Source organism: Pteronotus mesoamericanus, unplaced genomic scaffold (genome assembly GCF_021234165.1).
Source record: "Pteronotus mesoamericanus isolate MK-2021 breed Mesoamerican mustached bat unplaced genomic scaffold, CSHL_Meso_final contig_42, whole genome shotgun sequence".
Taxonomy (NCBI): Eukaryota; Metazoa; Chordata; class Mammalia; order Chiroptera; family Mormoopidae; genus Pteronotus; species Pteronotus mesoamericanus.
The window spans coordinates 14300302-14317159 of NW_026555157.1; the positions used below are offsets into that span (position 1 = coordinate 14300302).

General features: G+C 40.1%; 1 protein-coding gene across 1 annotated transcript; it reads left to right on the forward strand.

Moving 5' to 3' along the window:
- Positions 1-345: 345 nt before the first annotated feature.
- On the forward strand, positions 346-2505 carry LOC129073649 (serine/threonine-protein kinase PAK 2-like). Its single transcript, XM_054577263.1, is given in 5 exon segments — positions 346-505; positions 1101-1299; positions 1301-2067; positions 2070-2225; positions 2363-2505. Coding segments are annotated over 5 exon segments (1425 nt in total).
- The last annotated feature ends 14353 nt before the right edge of the window (positions 2506-16858 follow it).

Genomic DNA, 16858 nt, shown 5'->3' on the forward strand with positions numbered 1-16858 from the left:
TGTTAAATTATGAAAAAATGTAAAACCATGAAAAATAGTTTCTGCACCCATGTTCTAGACATCTCTTACTGCTGAGCAAACTATCCCAAGTGGTAGTGGCTTCAAACAACCTAGTGGCTTAAAACAAATAATTTCTTACGTCTCACAGTTTTATTGCTCAGAAGTTTGGGCAAGGCTTTGTTGACTTTTCTGCTGGTGCCAACAAAGTTTCCCCTCCTGGTGGATGGGCTAATCCGGAAGGTTGAAGATGGCCTCACTGGGTGTCTGACACCTTAGGGATGATGCCTTGAAGACTAGACTCGTTTGAGAATCTCCAGTGGAGCATCTTCTTGTGGCCTTTCCGGCATGGCAGTCAGGGTAGGCAGACTTACATGGCAACTCGCGCTCAGGTTTCCTGAAGAGTGTCCTGAGAGCCTCAGGCAGAAGCCGCAGAGCCTTCTAAATCACTTCTACCACGTTCTCAGGGTCAAGCTTGTTACTAAGCCTAGCACAGATTCACAGAGAGGTGAATTAGGCTTCGGCTGTCAATGGGAGAAGTAGCAAAAAAGTTGCAATTATTTTTACAACAATCTTCTACCAAGACTTAGCCAATATTAATATTTTGTAATATTGTGACACAGAAAAAATATTTTTATTATAAAACTCAATGAAGACCATCTGAAAGTCTAAATAAATATCATACCTAACAGGGAAATGTTAGTAGTTTTCTTTTTGAGGTCAAGAACCAGTCAGAGGTTCTAGTACATAGTACTGAATGTGTTGGCAAAAATAATAAGACAAAATAAAGAAATAAAATGATATTGGAAAGAAAGAAGTAACTTTCCATTGTTTATAGACAATACGGTTGTCTCCTTAGAAAATCCAAGAAACTGTATAATATACCAAAAGCAATAAAATAATTCAGCAATGTTGCTGGATAGAAGATTAACACTAAAATCCAAGAAACTGTATAACCTACTAGAAGCAATAAAATAATTCAGCAATGTTGCTGGATAAAAGATTAACACTTTAAAATTGGTCCCTAACAGTTTGAAACCTTTGCCCTCTGTTTCAGAGGGGAAAAAAAAAGCCCAGGAATAAAATTGTCTCTATACTCTCAGTCACAGAGAAAGGAAGTGAGAAGAAAGAGAAGGAATGGCCAGAAATTTCTCCTCCATCTGATTTTGAGTACACCATTCATGTTGCCTTTGATGCTGTTACTGGAGAACTCACTGGCATGCCAGAACAGTGGGCTCGTTTATTACAGATTTCCGATATCACCGAACCAGAGCAACAGAAGAATCCTCAGGCTGTGTTGGATGTTCTATGACTCCAACACTGTGAAGCAGGAGTATCTGAGCTTTACTCCTCCAGAGAAAGATGGCTTTCCGTCTGGAACATCAGCACTGAATACCAAGGGATCAGAAACATCAGCAACAGAGGAAGATGATGATGATGAAGAGTCTACTCCTCCTGTTATTGCCCCAAGACCAGATCATACAAAATCAACTTATACACAGTCTGTAATTGACCCTAATCCTGCACCAGCTGGTGATTCTAATATTGATGGTGGTACCAAGTCTTCTGACAAACAGAAAAAGAAGACCGAAATGACAGATGGAGAGATCATGGAGAAATTAAGAGCTATTGTGAGCACAGGTGATCCTAAGAAAAAATACACAAGATATGAAAAAACAGGGCAAGGGGCTTTTGGTCCAGTTTTCACTGCTACCGATGTGGCATTGGGACAGGAGGTTGCTATCAAGCAGATTAATTTACGGAAGCAGCCAAAGAAGGAATTGATCATTAATGAGATTCTGGTGATGAAAGAATTAAAGAATCCCAACATAGTTAACTTCTTGGACAGTTACCTGGTGGGAGATGAATTGTTTGTAGTAATGGAGTACCTTGCTGGGGGATCACTTACTGAGGTTGTAACAGAAACCTGCATGGATGAAGCAGAGATTGCGGCTGTATGCAGGGCAGGTTTACAGGCACTGGAGTTTTTACATGCAAATCAAGTGATCCATGGAAACATCAAAAGTGACAATGTACTTTTGGGGATGGAAGGATCAGTTAAACGTACTGACTCACCTCTGAGCAGAGCAAGCGAAGCACCATGGTTGGCACGCCCTACTGGATGGCACCAGAGGTGGTTACCCAGAAAGCTTATGGCCCTAACGTGGACAGATGGTCTTTAGGTATCATGGCTATTGAGATGGTAGAAGGAGAGCCTCCATACCTCAGTGAAATCCCTTGAGGGCTTTGTACTTGATAGCAACTAATGGAACTCCAGAACTTAAGAACCCAGAGAAACTTTCCCCAATATTTCAGGATTTCTTAAATTGATGTTTGGAGATGAATGTGGAGAAAAGGGGTTCAGCCAAAGAATTGTTACAGCGTCCTTTCCTGAAACTGGCCAAACCATTATCTAGCTTGACACCACTGATCATGGCAGCTAAAGAAGCAATAAGAGTAATCGTTAACACTACTGCCATGGCCTCGCGTTCTTTTTCCATTTTCTAAAAGAAGTATTTGAATATATGAAAATTATTACCTTCTCGGGTTTTAAGGAAATGGCCTGCACAACATGGAGGAAAAACGCAAACAACTACTTTCTGAAGACAACCCAGAGAAAATTGCAAAACAGAATGACAACCTTCTATCGAATCCCTTCTTTAGCGTCCAAAAGGAACTGTGGAATGGATCGCTAGCCCCCTTTCAGCAAACAGCCCGTCAGGACCATTTATCATGCTTGAGATTTGCATTTTATTTTGCTGACTTCCTTGTAATAGATTCCATTCATTGTCCCTTTTGGGGTATTCTCAGTACTTGAATGGTAGATTCAAGTTTTTCAGAGTTATTCGACTTATCTGTTGGTCTTTTTTTCTCTCTTTGTAGCTTTCTTTTTTCCTTGACTTGCTTTGAGTTGCTTTGAGGAATTTTTCTTAGGCCTAAATTTGAGGCAAGTTTGATAGAAATTATGTAACTCCTTATATAGGCAAAGGATCTTAATGTGGTTTGACTTTGTATAGAAGTTAGAATCAGCTGTTGTACATGTAATATTTCAGTTCAGAATTTGAACTGGGGGAGGGGAAGAAAAGTATGTGATTTTTACCTTTTTTAACAAATGTGAAAGTCAATTTTAGAAATATCACGGCAGTGAAGTATTTGGCATTTGTTACATGTATAAAGAGAAGACTAATGATCTATATTTATAACTGAATCATTGAGACAGGAAAAGAATCCCATTATACATCTTTATAATTTTGTTTTCTTTTTGACTGTTTCCTCTTCAGATCTGGCTTCAGGATTTGCTCTTCAAACTTTTGTTAGTGCCACTACTTTGCCCTTCCTCTTTTCTCCCCTTCATTTTGGAAATAAGTTTCTGTATATGTCGTAATTTGTTTTTTAATTAACCCTCTCTCATCCTACTCCCCCTCTCACCATAGTAAATAATACAATAACCATTGAATTTTCAGAGTTAACTCCTTTTCCATTTAAAGTAGAAAATATTTGGAGCTAGTACAAACAAAGGGAAAGACTTGAACTTTGGTGAGCTCTAAAATAATTAGATGAGATTGTATTCATAAAAGAGAATTGTCAGTTACATAGAGATGCAGCTGCTGACCAGTAAAATGTAGAGATTTGTTAAAAACATTGTACCAACCTATTACCAGCATTTTACTTCCTGAGAACTTAAGTGACAGTACTCCTTAATACATTCATGGATCATTTGAGATGTTGAGTTACTTTAGATTTTTTTTCAAATAAGTAAATAATGTTTAGGTACAAAAATGGAGAAAGGAAGAAAAATGAAATGTCCTTGTTGATAGCAATACTTTTTTTATTTTAAATATTTTAAAAGGTCTGTCACCTATAGCATTAATTATTAGAGTCTCCCTCCCCACTCACCCCCCACCCCAGTTTCTTCTCCCTCTCCTCTCCCTCTTTCCTTGTTTCTTCATTGCTTTGTATTTGGATGCAGTGCCGTCCCCTCTGGCATGCCAAGAGCCACATAAAGAGAAAAATCTCTGGTTTGGTTTTGGAACATGAGAATGTTCCCGCCATTCTCCCAATTAACCCCATGCCTCCTTGCCATCTGTAATAGTACAAATCATGAATAAAAACAATTTTGATGTTTTGGAGTACATTAGGGGGGAACTAATATACTTTTATTTCCTATCATTCCCATCATCTGTGTATAAGATACAGGTATAAGAATGGAAATGGCTGGGGTTTTTAAAATGCTAATGCAGGAAGGTTTTCACAGAAATGAGTGAGATAGTTAATGAAACTTTGATCTAGAGCACTTAACGGTCTCTGTTTTCAATTTGATTCTTAATTTCTTATTTCTCTGGATTATATTGGCCTCTATAGCTATTACTAAATTACAGGAACAAGCTGGTTTATTTTTGGTGAAAAGCCACATTGCCTCTTTGAATTCCATATTTGAACATTCTTTGTAAATAGTTGTCTGGATGAAGTATGGTGAAGATGCTACCAGTGAAAAGCAACTAGAAGCTAAGACTGAAGATCATGACCACTGTAGATGGCACTTCATGCATTAGTCATAAAGACCATTTTCATTGAATACAGTGCCAATGCCCCATTTGTATTTCTATGACTCAACAAAGGTCTTCAGTTTATAGAAGCAGTTTGGGATTTGTATTTACAACTTTTTTTTTAAAAAAAAAGATTTTCATTTATTTTTAGAGAAGGGAAACGAGGGAGAAAGAGAGGAAGAGAAACATCATGTGTGGTTGCATCTCACGCATCCCCTACTGGGGACCTGGCCTGCAACCCAGGCATGTGCCCTCCACTGGGATTCGAACCAGCAACCCTTTGGTTTGTAGGCCAGCACTCAATTCACTGAGCCACGCCAGCTAGGGCCTGTATTTACAACTTTTGGTGGTTACCTGCACGTCCATTGCTAGCAACGGACTTTGTCATTAAACCCTGACTCCTAGGTTAAGTGAGCTACACTGTGGTTTATTCTTAAGTGGATAAACTAACATGTAATAGAAATATACTTTGGTTCTGAAATGTGTCATTTTTAAACAAAATAACTTTAAAAGCAATACAGAATTGTGATATATTAGTTAATTTTAAATTAAAATGTTTAGATCTTGTTGAAAGAAAATTTGATTCAAGATTCATGTTTTTTAAATAACTGCCTTTTGTAGTTACCCTTTCTGTCTTCACTTCAGAATGACAATTTCCATTGAAATCTAAAAGTTACCTTAGTCCTCTTGTATTATTAAGGCAGTATTACTATAATACTTATTTATTATATTTTAGACTGTAGCAGTCTTAAACTTACCTTCTCCTTTTGTTCCTTTTGCTGCTTTTAGAGACTTAAAACCAAGAAACCATGAAAATATTGAGTATTTTATCCTACCTAGGATAGTAAACAAGTAGAATGATTGTGATAGCATCAGAAACTAAGGCTAACACAACTCTCTCTTCATGTGTCCAGTGCCTGGAACATAATAATTCTCTTCCCTTTCACTTATAAATATTAAGCTGCTTATCTAGTTACCACCAGCCCTAAATGAACCTGTGCCTTTAATAAACAATTTAAAACTACCTATGGGTATTTCTTTCAGGGTTCACATAAAAACATTTGTTTAAATATACTGTATTCTAGCCACAATAAGTCTAGATCTGATCAAGCAGTAGCTACGGTTAGGAGGGGAAAAGTGAGTACTTAAACAATTTGCATCAGTTTTTTAATCTAACATATTTTAAATAGCCTGAGATCCATATCTAGTGAAATGTCAAAAAATCAATTCTAAAATATAGCCAAAATCCAGATTAGTACTCATTTCATTTTTTTTTATAGTGGAATTTCATAGTAATATATATGTTAAAAAAAATTGTCATCCTTATCTTCATTACTCCCACAACAGATATTTAAACAATCAAAACCCTTTTTTCCACAGTGCATATATATGCATGTTTGTAAGAAAGGAAAAATATACACAGGCAAATACACTTTTTTCTCAGCACATTTTTTGACCACTTTGGCAAAGACACTGTGGTAGTTACTGTGGGGATTACAAAGGAGAATTCATCACTGGCCTGACCTTGAGAGAACTGAAGTCTTTCTCATTCATCATTCTGGAATGTTGCCAAATGAGAGGGCGAAAGAAAATTTGCCTGACAAAATTTGCTTAGTTACATTGACATTAACTGCTGTCTTGAATGACTTTGTTCAATAACTTTGGTCTTTTAGGGCTAGCAATCAACTTTTTCATGTTCAAAAATAAAAAATAAAATATAAAAAAAATAAAATTGGTCCCTAGTACTTTCCAAACTATTGACTATTTTGTGGTTCTCCTGTTCTCAGTTCTGGCAGATGGTTGCTTCCTTCTTTTTCCTCCTGCACCAACAATTATATTAGGTCTTAGCTTTTGGGGGTTTGACCCTCACCCTCCACTTGGGGGTGCAGGCAACAGGTCACCTGTACTTGTTGTAGAGTTGTCCATGGGTGTTTCCTCTACAGTGTGTCTTTGGTTTTTATGTGGGGATTCAAAGAGATGAAAAACCAATGCTGCCTTTATTATTATCTTCCCAGAATAGCTGTAGCTCAATAGCCTTTTGATTCTATAGCTGCCCAACATTTAGAGAAGTTTCTTTTTCTTGGCACTGGTCATTTTTTTTTTACTTGTATTATGAAATGAGTATGAGTTTACAGGAAATTACAAATAAATGTACCTGGAGGTTCCATGTACCCTTCACCCCACCTCTCCCAATATTGACAACTTGAATAACTGTAGGGCAAAACCAAAACCAGGAAATTGGCAGATAAAATCCACAGCACTTATTCAGATTTCACCAGTTATACATTCATTCTTTTGTGTGTCTTATAGTTTTGTGCAGTTTTTAACACATGTACGAGTATAGCTTTGCATTTAGCTACCACTGCAATCAAAATATAGATCTGTTTGATCACCATCACCATAAAGCTTCCTCATGCTAAACTTTTATAGCCACAACCCTACCCCCCATCCCTAATCTTTGGAAACCACTTATCTGTTCTTCATCTCTAAGATTGTGTTAGTTAAACAATGTTAAACAAAGTTAAACAATGTGTTAGTTAAACAAAATCATACAATATGTATCCTTTTGAGACTGGGCTTTTTTTTTCTTACTCAACATTTTAAATAATCTGAAGACTTTCCATTGTTTGTTGACTAAAACTTTAATCTTTCCATTTCCAAAATGTCATAAGTATTTTGCCACATTTCCTTTAAATGTTTGGTGATCCCCTCCTTTATTGTATAGTACAAAAATTTTACCCCATTTATAAATGAGACTCACAGGTCTTTAATTCCCCCAGTTCTCCTCTGAAGCACTTCTTAGGGGGTGGTGTGATATTACCCTTAGACTCTGTGAAATTGCAGTTAATAACTGGGAAGAAGCCCTTTGTGAAGTATAATGCACTGGTGAATTGGATGGATAATTACATAGTGCTAAATTTTAACAAATAGTATGTTCAGTCTGTTTTAGAATAATAGATGCTCAGGGGTCAAAAAGACTTTGAGAATTCATACAACTAATAACACTCCTAGAGACAAAGATGATCTTCCATCTCTGGCACATGAAAATCAATGCTGTGTTTAAAGGTCTCCTGTGGAAGAGATGATGTATTGTCTCATAAAAACCTATTCCAGCCCTGCCTGGTGCGGCTCAGTTGGTGTGGTATCATCTCACAAAGCAAAGTTTCACCAGTTCGATTCCCGGTCAGGGGCAGATGCCTGGGTTGCAGGTTCATCCCTGGTTGGGGCGCATGTGAGAAGCAACTGATTGATGTTTCTCTCTCACACATAGATGTTTTTTTCCTCTCTCTTTCTCCCTAGTTTCCCCTCTCTATAAAAATAAATGAAATCTAAAAAAAAAATCCCTATTCCACCATCTAACAACTTTGACTGTTACGAAGCCTACCATTAGCCCAAATCTCATAGAACTTAATGATACTAAATGCCAAAGTAACTGGGTATTTACATAAGCAATATTCTTGTAGACAAAACTCTGAAGACGCACATTCATTTCCCTCATATATATATATATATTTATATTGACAATGGTATATTTTAAAAATAGTTTTCATAATATACACTGCATAGCTTCTAAAAATAAGTGCCCTCTTGTGCATGCTTTAGGACACTTGATTAAACAACAATCTGTTCCTTTAATGACAATCACCAAAGAGTGGCAAATTTTACAGTGTAAATTGATAACATTCATGGAAATGGATGGTTATATTATGGCATTTTGCTACAAAAGAACTTTCTGGCAATCCAGACATTAAATAGAACATAGCAGAGTTTCAAGTATTCAAACACTGCTTCCCAGTAAGTAAAAACTGTCTAAAACCATGAATGATTTTGATTGTATATATTAAAAATTATGTAGCAGCTTAGTTCTTCTGTACATAGTATTTCTTTTCCAGAATGGGGCTGGCTCGGGCAAGCTCGAAAGCAGTGCAAGGAATAACTTCTTCCCTTAACTATTAAGGGAAAGAAAAACTAAAAAGCTAAATTACCATAACAATAGGGGCTCTGGAGAATGAAATAAATAAGGGAACTAAATGAATGAAAGAGAGAATGAAATAATAAAGGGAAAATCATCTGTTCATTATTGCAGTCTTCTGAAGCAGAGAATGTGAAAGAGGGCACTGAAAAGCCACTTCATTTTATATCACACAGGAATAATTTTCACTGATTACCCGAGCGCCAATGATGTCTGATTGCTTCGTGAGAACACATATGAGCTTCATGCCCTCTAAGAGAGGGTAGTGCCTTTCACATTAAGCATGATTAAAAAAAAAAAAAAAGCACACTCTACCTGCAGCTAGCGTCTCCACCACTTGACACTTCGGGGGACACCCTATGAACTTGAAAAGGCAGAGCATTAGAGCAGGGTCAGCGGGCAACTCCCTTGGGTCCTATGCTCCTGGCAGCATCGGCTCAAGACAGGTGTCCAGGCTGCCGCCAGGGAAAGCTGGCAGCTGCTCTCCCAGGGTGGAGCAGGGCTGGGTCCTTGGCCAGGGGGACAAGCCCGAAGAGCAGCTCACTATCCCACAGCTGCTGGGACTTGACACCTGCTGCTACTCCTGCTCTTTTGCTGCCCCGGGTTTGCCATAAGAACCTTGATCCAGGCAAAGTGGGAAAACATCTTTCTCATACTTTTAAAGAAATGGGCTTAACTAGAAAAAAAATGGAGGTGGGCTAATTTTATATAATATAGACCAAATTCTTTTTCTTCTGGGGGTAAATTTATATATCTAGTTGTCTTGGGAGAATTTTTGGCAAAAGATTCGAAGAATTCCCTTTCTTTCCTGTACTGAGGGTCCTGAAGTCCACCCCTAGGTTTGGTGACTCTCTAAAAGGACTCACAATGCTCAGCATATACTTGTACTCATAGCTAGGATTTACTACAGTGATACAAAGCAAAATCTGCAAAGTGAAAAAAGCAAACAGATGAAGTCAGGAGGAAATTGTCTTAAGCTTCCAAGAGGGGACTCCGTCCCACCAAGTCCCCCGGTTCGCTGTGGATGAAAGAATGAGTCATTCCAGACACTGTTTGCCTGTCAAGGACAGGGGAAGGCGATTCTCTCTAGAGGAGAAGGGCCCGAACCCCTCTGCTCCATGGCTTTTATTGAGAGGACTACAGGTGGGGGAGAGGTAGCGGGAATGTATAGGTAATCTAATTATATCAGTAGTTTAAGCTTACAGAGGCTAGATGTTGTTTAAAGATGACAATGGCAGTAACACACCAAACTGCTTTGGTCCGAGATGAGCAAACATTATGGTGCCAGGTGGAATTTGGGTCAGGGCCCAGGAATTTTGTAAATTTCTTTCCCAGCCCAGAGCTGGTTATCTGGTATAAGATTAAGGGAGCTTGAGAGAGAAACAAAGCATGCTTCACGGAGTGTAATTTACTTCTAAGTCTGATTTCTCCTGGGGACCCTCAGAGTTATTATTGGGTCTTGCTTGCCTCCCCATTACCAGTGTTCCAGGCGAGGCTTAGGGGTCCTCTCCCAGGCCCCAGCTTGCATGGGGCTACAGTTCTTGATACACTCAAAGCAGCCCCCTACATGAAGTCACATAAGATATTATTTCCTTCCACAGTAAGTTGCAATAGCACTTGTAAAATATTGACCAGGCCCTGGCCAGGTAGCTCAGTTGGTTAGAGCATTGTCCCTATAGGCCAAAGTTGGGGGTTCAATCCCTGGTCAGGGCACATTGAAGAATCAACCAATGAATGCACAAAGAACTGGAACAATGAATCGATGCTTCTCTCCCTGCCTCTCCCTCTCCCTCTCCCACTTTCTCTCTCTAAAATCAATAAATAAAAAATAACTGACATCAACAAGAAGAAAGCCAAAGTGTTCATTAGCATGCTCTTTGGAGACCCAGAAAAACTTCATGTTTTAAAAGGGGTTAGGACAAAAATCTTGATTTTTCAGAAGTTTTCAAAATACGTTATATAACTCCCACCCCTTTTGTCCTGATCATTTATTTATTTAGTAAGCAACCTAGAAAAGATCAGTTTCTATGTGGAGACAGATATATTTAACAGTCAAACTCTCTGACTAAGCAGAAAGGTGAGTGAAGTACAATCAGGCAAGCCATCCATTCTTGCAAGTTTCAAAAAATCTGGAAAACCAAACACAGTCAACAGCGGTGAAACATCCCTGAGAAGGGGTTGAGAGTGCCATCTCTCGGGAGTGGGTAGAGAGGCCCCACTCCCCATGATGTGCTCTCTCCCAGCTTGAGCTTTCAACAAACTAGGTTTCTTGTAGCCAATCGTCTCAGATGCAATTAGTCCCCCTGTTAGAAATACAGAGCCACCAGCAGCTTGGTTTCAGATGGTGCCCTCAGAGAACAAGTCTTTCCCCACGGGCATCTGCCAGTGTCCCATGTGAGTGATGTTCTTACCGTTTATGGCCCGTTGAAGGGTGTCTTAAATCTGCACTGGTTCCAGAATGTCGGCTCTGTTCATTGGCACTATGTCTGTTTTCAGAGAGCAGAACAGTCCTTCACAAACCTCATCAGGTTTCAGCCCGTGGTCAAGTCCAGGTGATTAGGATCTCTGAATTCAGGATTCCAAAGAGCCAGTGACTTTTTTAGCAGCAGAAAAGCTGAGAGACTACAGGGTCAGGCAGTGGGGCTCCAATCCTTCTAAGTCCTTTTTATCTTACCAGTTTTAGAGTCCAAATTGACCAAGTCTAAAATATGCATCTTAGGCTGGAAAACCATGAGCTTCTGCAAGTTAGACAACTGATTTTACAATAACTAATTAGAAAACTAAAAACCGCATTTTAAAACTTAAAAAGCAACTGCAGCTGATGTGGCTCAGTGGGTTGAGCACCAGCCTGCAAATTGAAAGGTCACTGGTTTGATTCCCAGTCAGAGCACATGCCTGGGTTGTGTGCCAGGTCCCTGGTTGGGGGCATGCAGGAGGCAGCCCATCAATGTTTCTCTCTCTAACACAGATGTTTCTTTCTCCCCTTTCCCTCTAAAAATAAATAAATAAAATCTTTAAAAAAGACTTAAAAACTATATTTTCCTTTTATGTCATCTTTCTTTTCCCACAGCCTCCAGCAGGTAAAAAATCATAGCAAAAATAATTAATTATGGAGATTTCAATACTTAGATATTCAAAGAGTTTAAATTTTAACCCATTCACTAGCAGCAAAAAGGAGGGAAGTCGTGTTGGAGTAACATCTTTTATAGGGCAGCTTTCCCTGACTGGGAAAATCCCTCTAGCATTTATGACAATATAAGCATATAATATTTTACATCAGTTTTTGTCATACATCCAGAAGGAATAGCCACAAAACAAGAAGACATTTGAAAATCCTCCCTCTCTCTCCTTACTCAAACACCAAGCAGCAAATTCAGCGTTCTCAGGGTTGCCTGAGATCCCAGCTGCAGTACAGGGACCTGTTATGCCAGTGGATAGAATGCTATTCCCTAACTCTCTCCTTTTTATCCTGATTTATCTAAAGTTTGCTCTGGCATTGGAACTGACTTAATGTCCCCCCCCCCCCCGCACTTGAAGAAGGGATTGATACAAAGATTTACTAGCTTGGATCACCTGTAACATTTTGGGGGGACATTGTTGGACCTTTTCCTTCTCACCTAGAGGAGAGAATGAAACCTACAGACATCAGCCAGACTGTGCTTTTTAATCCCTTAACTTTACCTACCATGGCCAAAGCAACCAATGGATCCAATGAGCCAACTCTTCTAGGACTGGAGCTATCATTTTTAAATTACATAGATAATCTTCACCTCACAACAGATATCATTTCAGCAGCTGTTTCATACCACAGATGGCTATGTAGCCCCTGGACATTGAAGGTTCATCCTGGTGTCCCCCTCATCCTTCCTTTCCTCAAACATCGCTTTAGCCACATTTCAGCGAGTCAGGGTGGTTTTAGGAAGTCCTGCCTCTGACACCAACTGTCACTCCTCGTTTGGGAATTTGCTAGAGTTTATAGGACTCCACATATAGTTGTACTTATGGATAATATTTATTGCACCAAAGGGTTACAAAGTAAAATCACAAAAGAAGAATGGTGTCCTGGGTGAATCCAGAGGAAACCAGAAACAAGCTTTCAAAAGTCCCATAGGATGGGCTTAATTCCTCCAGCAACGGGTTGTGGGAATACATGTGAAATGTTGTCTACACGTTTATTAGAGACTTAGGGCCCAGGGTTATTACTGGGTGCTGATCATGTAGGCTGGGCTGAATGTTCCTGATATTCCAACATTCATATGTTGATGCCTAATCCACAGTGTGATGGTATTTGGAGGTGGGGTTTTTGGGAGGTAAATAGATCATGAGGGTGGGAGCCCTCATGAACAGGATTAGGGCCTGTGGTGGTTAATTTTTATGTCATTTTTACCATCTAGGGGAGCCCGCATTGACCATTAATTCTTAGTGGCCTGTAAGGGTGTTTCTAGAGGGGATTAGCACTTGAATAAGTAGGACTCAGTAGATTGCTCTCCACAGTGTGGATGGACATCATTATTCAATCCATTGAGGGCCTAAAGGCAACAACAGGCAGAAGGAGGAATTTGCCCCTTTTCTTCCTGCCTCACTGCTTGAGCTGAGACATCTCATTTCGTTGTCTTCTGCCCTTGGACTGGGATGTAGACCATTGGCTTCCCTGGATCTCAGACCTTTGGATTTAGACTGAATTATACCACTGATTTTCCTGGGCTTCCAGTTTGAGAGGGCAACTTGTGGGGCTTCTCAGTCTCTATAATTGCATGAGCCAATTCCTCATAATAAAGCTATTTCTAATATTTAAATAGTTTCTGTCTGTCTATAAGCCACTAAGGAAAGGAAGAGCTCACAACTCTAAGAGACAGATACCACTCAAAGAGGTTTTAAAATAAAGTCCTATTTTCCCCTCAAAATACTTTAAAGTAATAATTAGGTACTATCTCCTCTGGTTTCTCTATCCCCTGACCATTGGTTTATTTATTTTTATTTCAGAAATTGGAAGAAATGTCACCCTTGTCTTAGAAGGACTTAAAAAGAAAAGGTTTATTCATAGTCAAGTTTTGTGGACAGACCTAGTCTTGCTTCTGCAAGAGAAGTGATCTTATTTCTTTCTTTAATAACAGAGACAACCAACAGTGATGACATACAGTTGCAGCTTTTCCTTCGTCATTGGGGTCACTGAGAAGCAGACGTCCTCCATTCTCTAATACAAATATTGCTGTTGACGTGAAACGTTCAGACCTATAGAAAATTTTTTTGAGTTTATTTGAGCCAAACTGATGACAATTGCTGGGATGCAAAATCTCAATGGATTGAGAAAATGCTCTGGGAATGACAGTGTTGCAGCTTATTTTATATGTTACAATCAGAAGAGTGTTACATGAAATTCATTGATGGTAGGTTAGGGAGGCAGGAGAAAGCAAAGCAGGAAAACTTCTGTGATAGGATAAAGAATAAAACAGAGAGACAAATACTATTGGGAACCATCCCACCTGGTTTCAGGAACTGTAGCCTTGCCGACAGGCAAGAGGGCTCCAAGGCTGGAGCTGAGCAAGGAGGCCTTGGGGAAACAGGCCACTGAGGAGGCCTCCCTCACATCACCTGGCTTGGCCCTGCAGGATGGCTGGTTAGTCAGTGATGGGTAAGACCCCTCGATGGCAGGGGCAGCCTAACACAGGCACAGTCGCATGGGGCATCAGGGAAGGACTTGGGGCAGACAGAGAAGGGGCAAAAGACCCTCACCCCTCAGCTTTGATATGGCCAGAGTCCTCATTCTACCTGAAAGAAGTCTCCTTATCTCCCGCCTGGCTCAGGCTTGAAACAATACTAAAGGCAGGTACAGCCTAAACTGAATCAGGTGGTTCCCGGGGACAATTAGGCCTGGAAAAGGAATGCATTAAATCCTATGAAACTTCCTTTGCTAAGAATGCTCTCGAGTTAATGAGTAGTGATGTTTGGGGTCAAGCATGGAATGTGATCAGTTTCCCAAGTGTCAGGGCTGAATGGGTGTCACCCTGTCTACCAGACCCTGACTTGAGGCAAATCTCTTGTGTGCCTTCAATTGTTATCTATGATCTCTATTTGTTTTCAGTAAACAGAGCCTTTTGACATTGATTGATGAGCTTTGCATCCAAGTGGTGTACCCCTGTGCATATGGTTCTCAATAAAAGCTACTTCAAGAAAAGGGCTCAGGGCATTCTCCACTAGAGGGAGCCACCCCTTTCCCTGGCAGACTGAGAAAAGTGTCTGGGATGACTTATTTTATTTCCCCATCCATGATGACCTGGAGCGTACTATGTGGGACAGAGTCCACCTTCCTCCTCGCTGGCACCCAGTGTGGGGCCTCCAGAGCCCTCCTCAAAATACTACGTTTACATTGGTGAGTATAGGACAGTTAACAATTAACACTTACAGTACATGGAAATAATATGTGGGGAACAAGATCACAAAGAGGGGTTCTGTGGTCTTACATTCTGGTTCAATGGATGTACCCTGAGGGGTCCAGGAAAAGGGGATTGCTCTGATATTCCAAGGGTATGTTATTTTGTTTTTTAAAAGATTTTACTTATTTATTTTCAGAGATAGGGAAGGCGAAGGGAAGGAGAAAGAGAGGGAGAGAGACATCAATGTGTGGTTGTTTCTTGTACACCGCCCACCAGGGACCTGGCCCACAACCCAGGCATGTGCCCTGACTGGGAACTGAACTGGCCACCCCCTGGTTTGCAGGCCTGCGCTAAACCCACTGAGCTACACCAGCGAGGGACCAAGGATATGTTATTTTAGATGCAAAAGATAATAAAATGGCCTATTTAAGGTAAAGATTGACCTTTGTCAAGGAAGCTACAGGCCTATTACATGACTACTATCAGCACTTACTTTTAATGAGTAAGTTTTATGTTCAGACCATCCTCTGATTATTGTAGGTCGCTGAGTTTGTAAGGCCGCAGAGCAGGCCTCTCCTGAGCTTGTCAGGTGTAGTATGTGGCCACTTTTCATTCACGTTACAAAATAACAAGCATGCATCTCTGTATTTAAATCAAGAAATAAAAATGTTGCAAACCACTTTATGCTCTGGTTATTTTCCTTTAGTAGCTTATAAATTGTGGTAACATGCTCTAGGAACATTGATCACAATTATCTTTCTTTTTGCTGCTCAAGGAAGAATTTTCGCATGGAAAATTGCTAAGAATAGCTCTGTTTAAAAATGCAAGATTTTTCAAAGATCTATTCGGAATACTGGAAGAGTGGTGAAAAGAGCGTAGATGTTGTTATTTTACTACATCCTTCAAACTTGGTTGTGCAGCTTAGTAGTCATTTCCCCTTGGGCAAGTGATGGCCTCAATTTCCTCAACCATAAAATGTAATACAAATCTTCCAGTCGCAGGGTTGTTATAATGAAAACAGCATATGTAAAATACTTGACTCTGTACCTGGCATAAAGTAGGAGCTCAATATATGTAATATTCTCCTTCCCTTGAAAAAAAAGGGGGCTACTAAAAGCCAGGGACCATAATGTTCACAGAAGATTCATTTATAATAGTCCTACTGGAAAGAGATCAAATGACAGCCACAAATGACCATCAGTAGTATATTGAAAAAATGTGGCATAGTCACACAATATAATACAATACAGCATGAACTACTGTTACTGCAAAAGCATGGATAAATCTCACCAACATAATGTTGAATGACACAAAATAATGCATTCTGTACAATTCCATTGAAAGAAGGTTCAAAGCAGGCAAAATTCCTCTGTGGCGACAGAGGTCAGAAGTGGTAAGGTTTTGGAGGGAGGAGGGATCGGAAAGAAGGAGGGGGCCTGATAGGGCACCAGAAGTGTTCCGGCTTCAGCTGCATGGTGGTGGTGATACAGGGCTAAATGGATGTGAAAATTCATCAGATCATGCACTTAAGATTCGTACATTTTACATGTAACTTCTTTACATTTGCATATGTATAAATAATGTCAATTAAAAACCTCTCCCCTTTGTCCCAGGAGCTGGATGTTATATCAATGTCAACTTATTTATTAGGAGAGTATCTGCTCTGGATATGGCATGCCAATAGCTGGCCATCGTGCAGGCTGCAGTCCGTCCGTCCCTTGTGAGTGGCCTCGTTTTAGAGCCAGCCTGGAGCTGGCAGGCATATTATGAGGGTCACGTACTATCATCATTGACAGCTGGAGATGCCACCACCGGCCGTCGGCAGCAAAGCCCTGGGAAAATCAGGCAGTGGACTGTGCTCCCCACCCTTAGGCTGTGAGACACAAGGCCTGGCAATGGAAGGATTAAAAAGCCTCTCAATTTAAGACTGGGAGGGGGTGCGGGGGAGGCGCATGTGGGCTGCACAA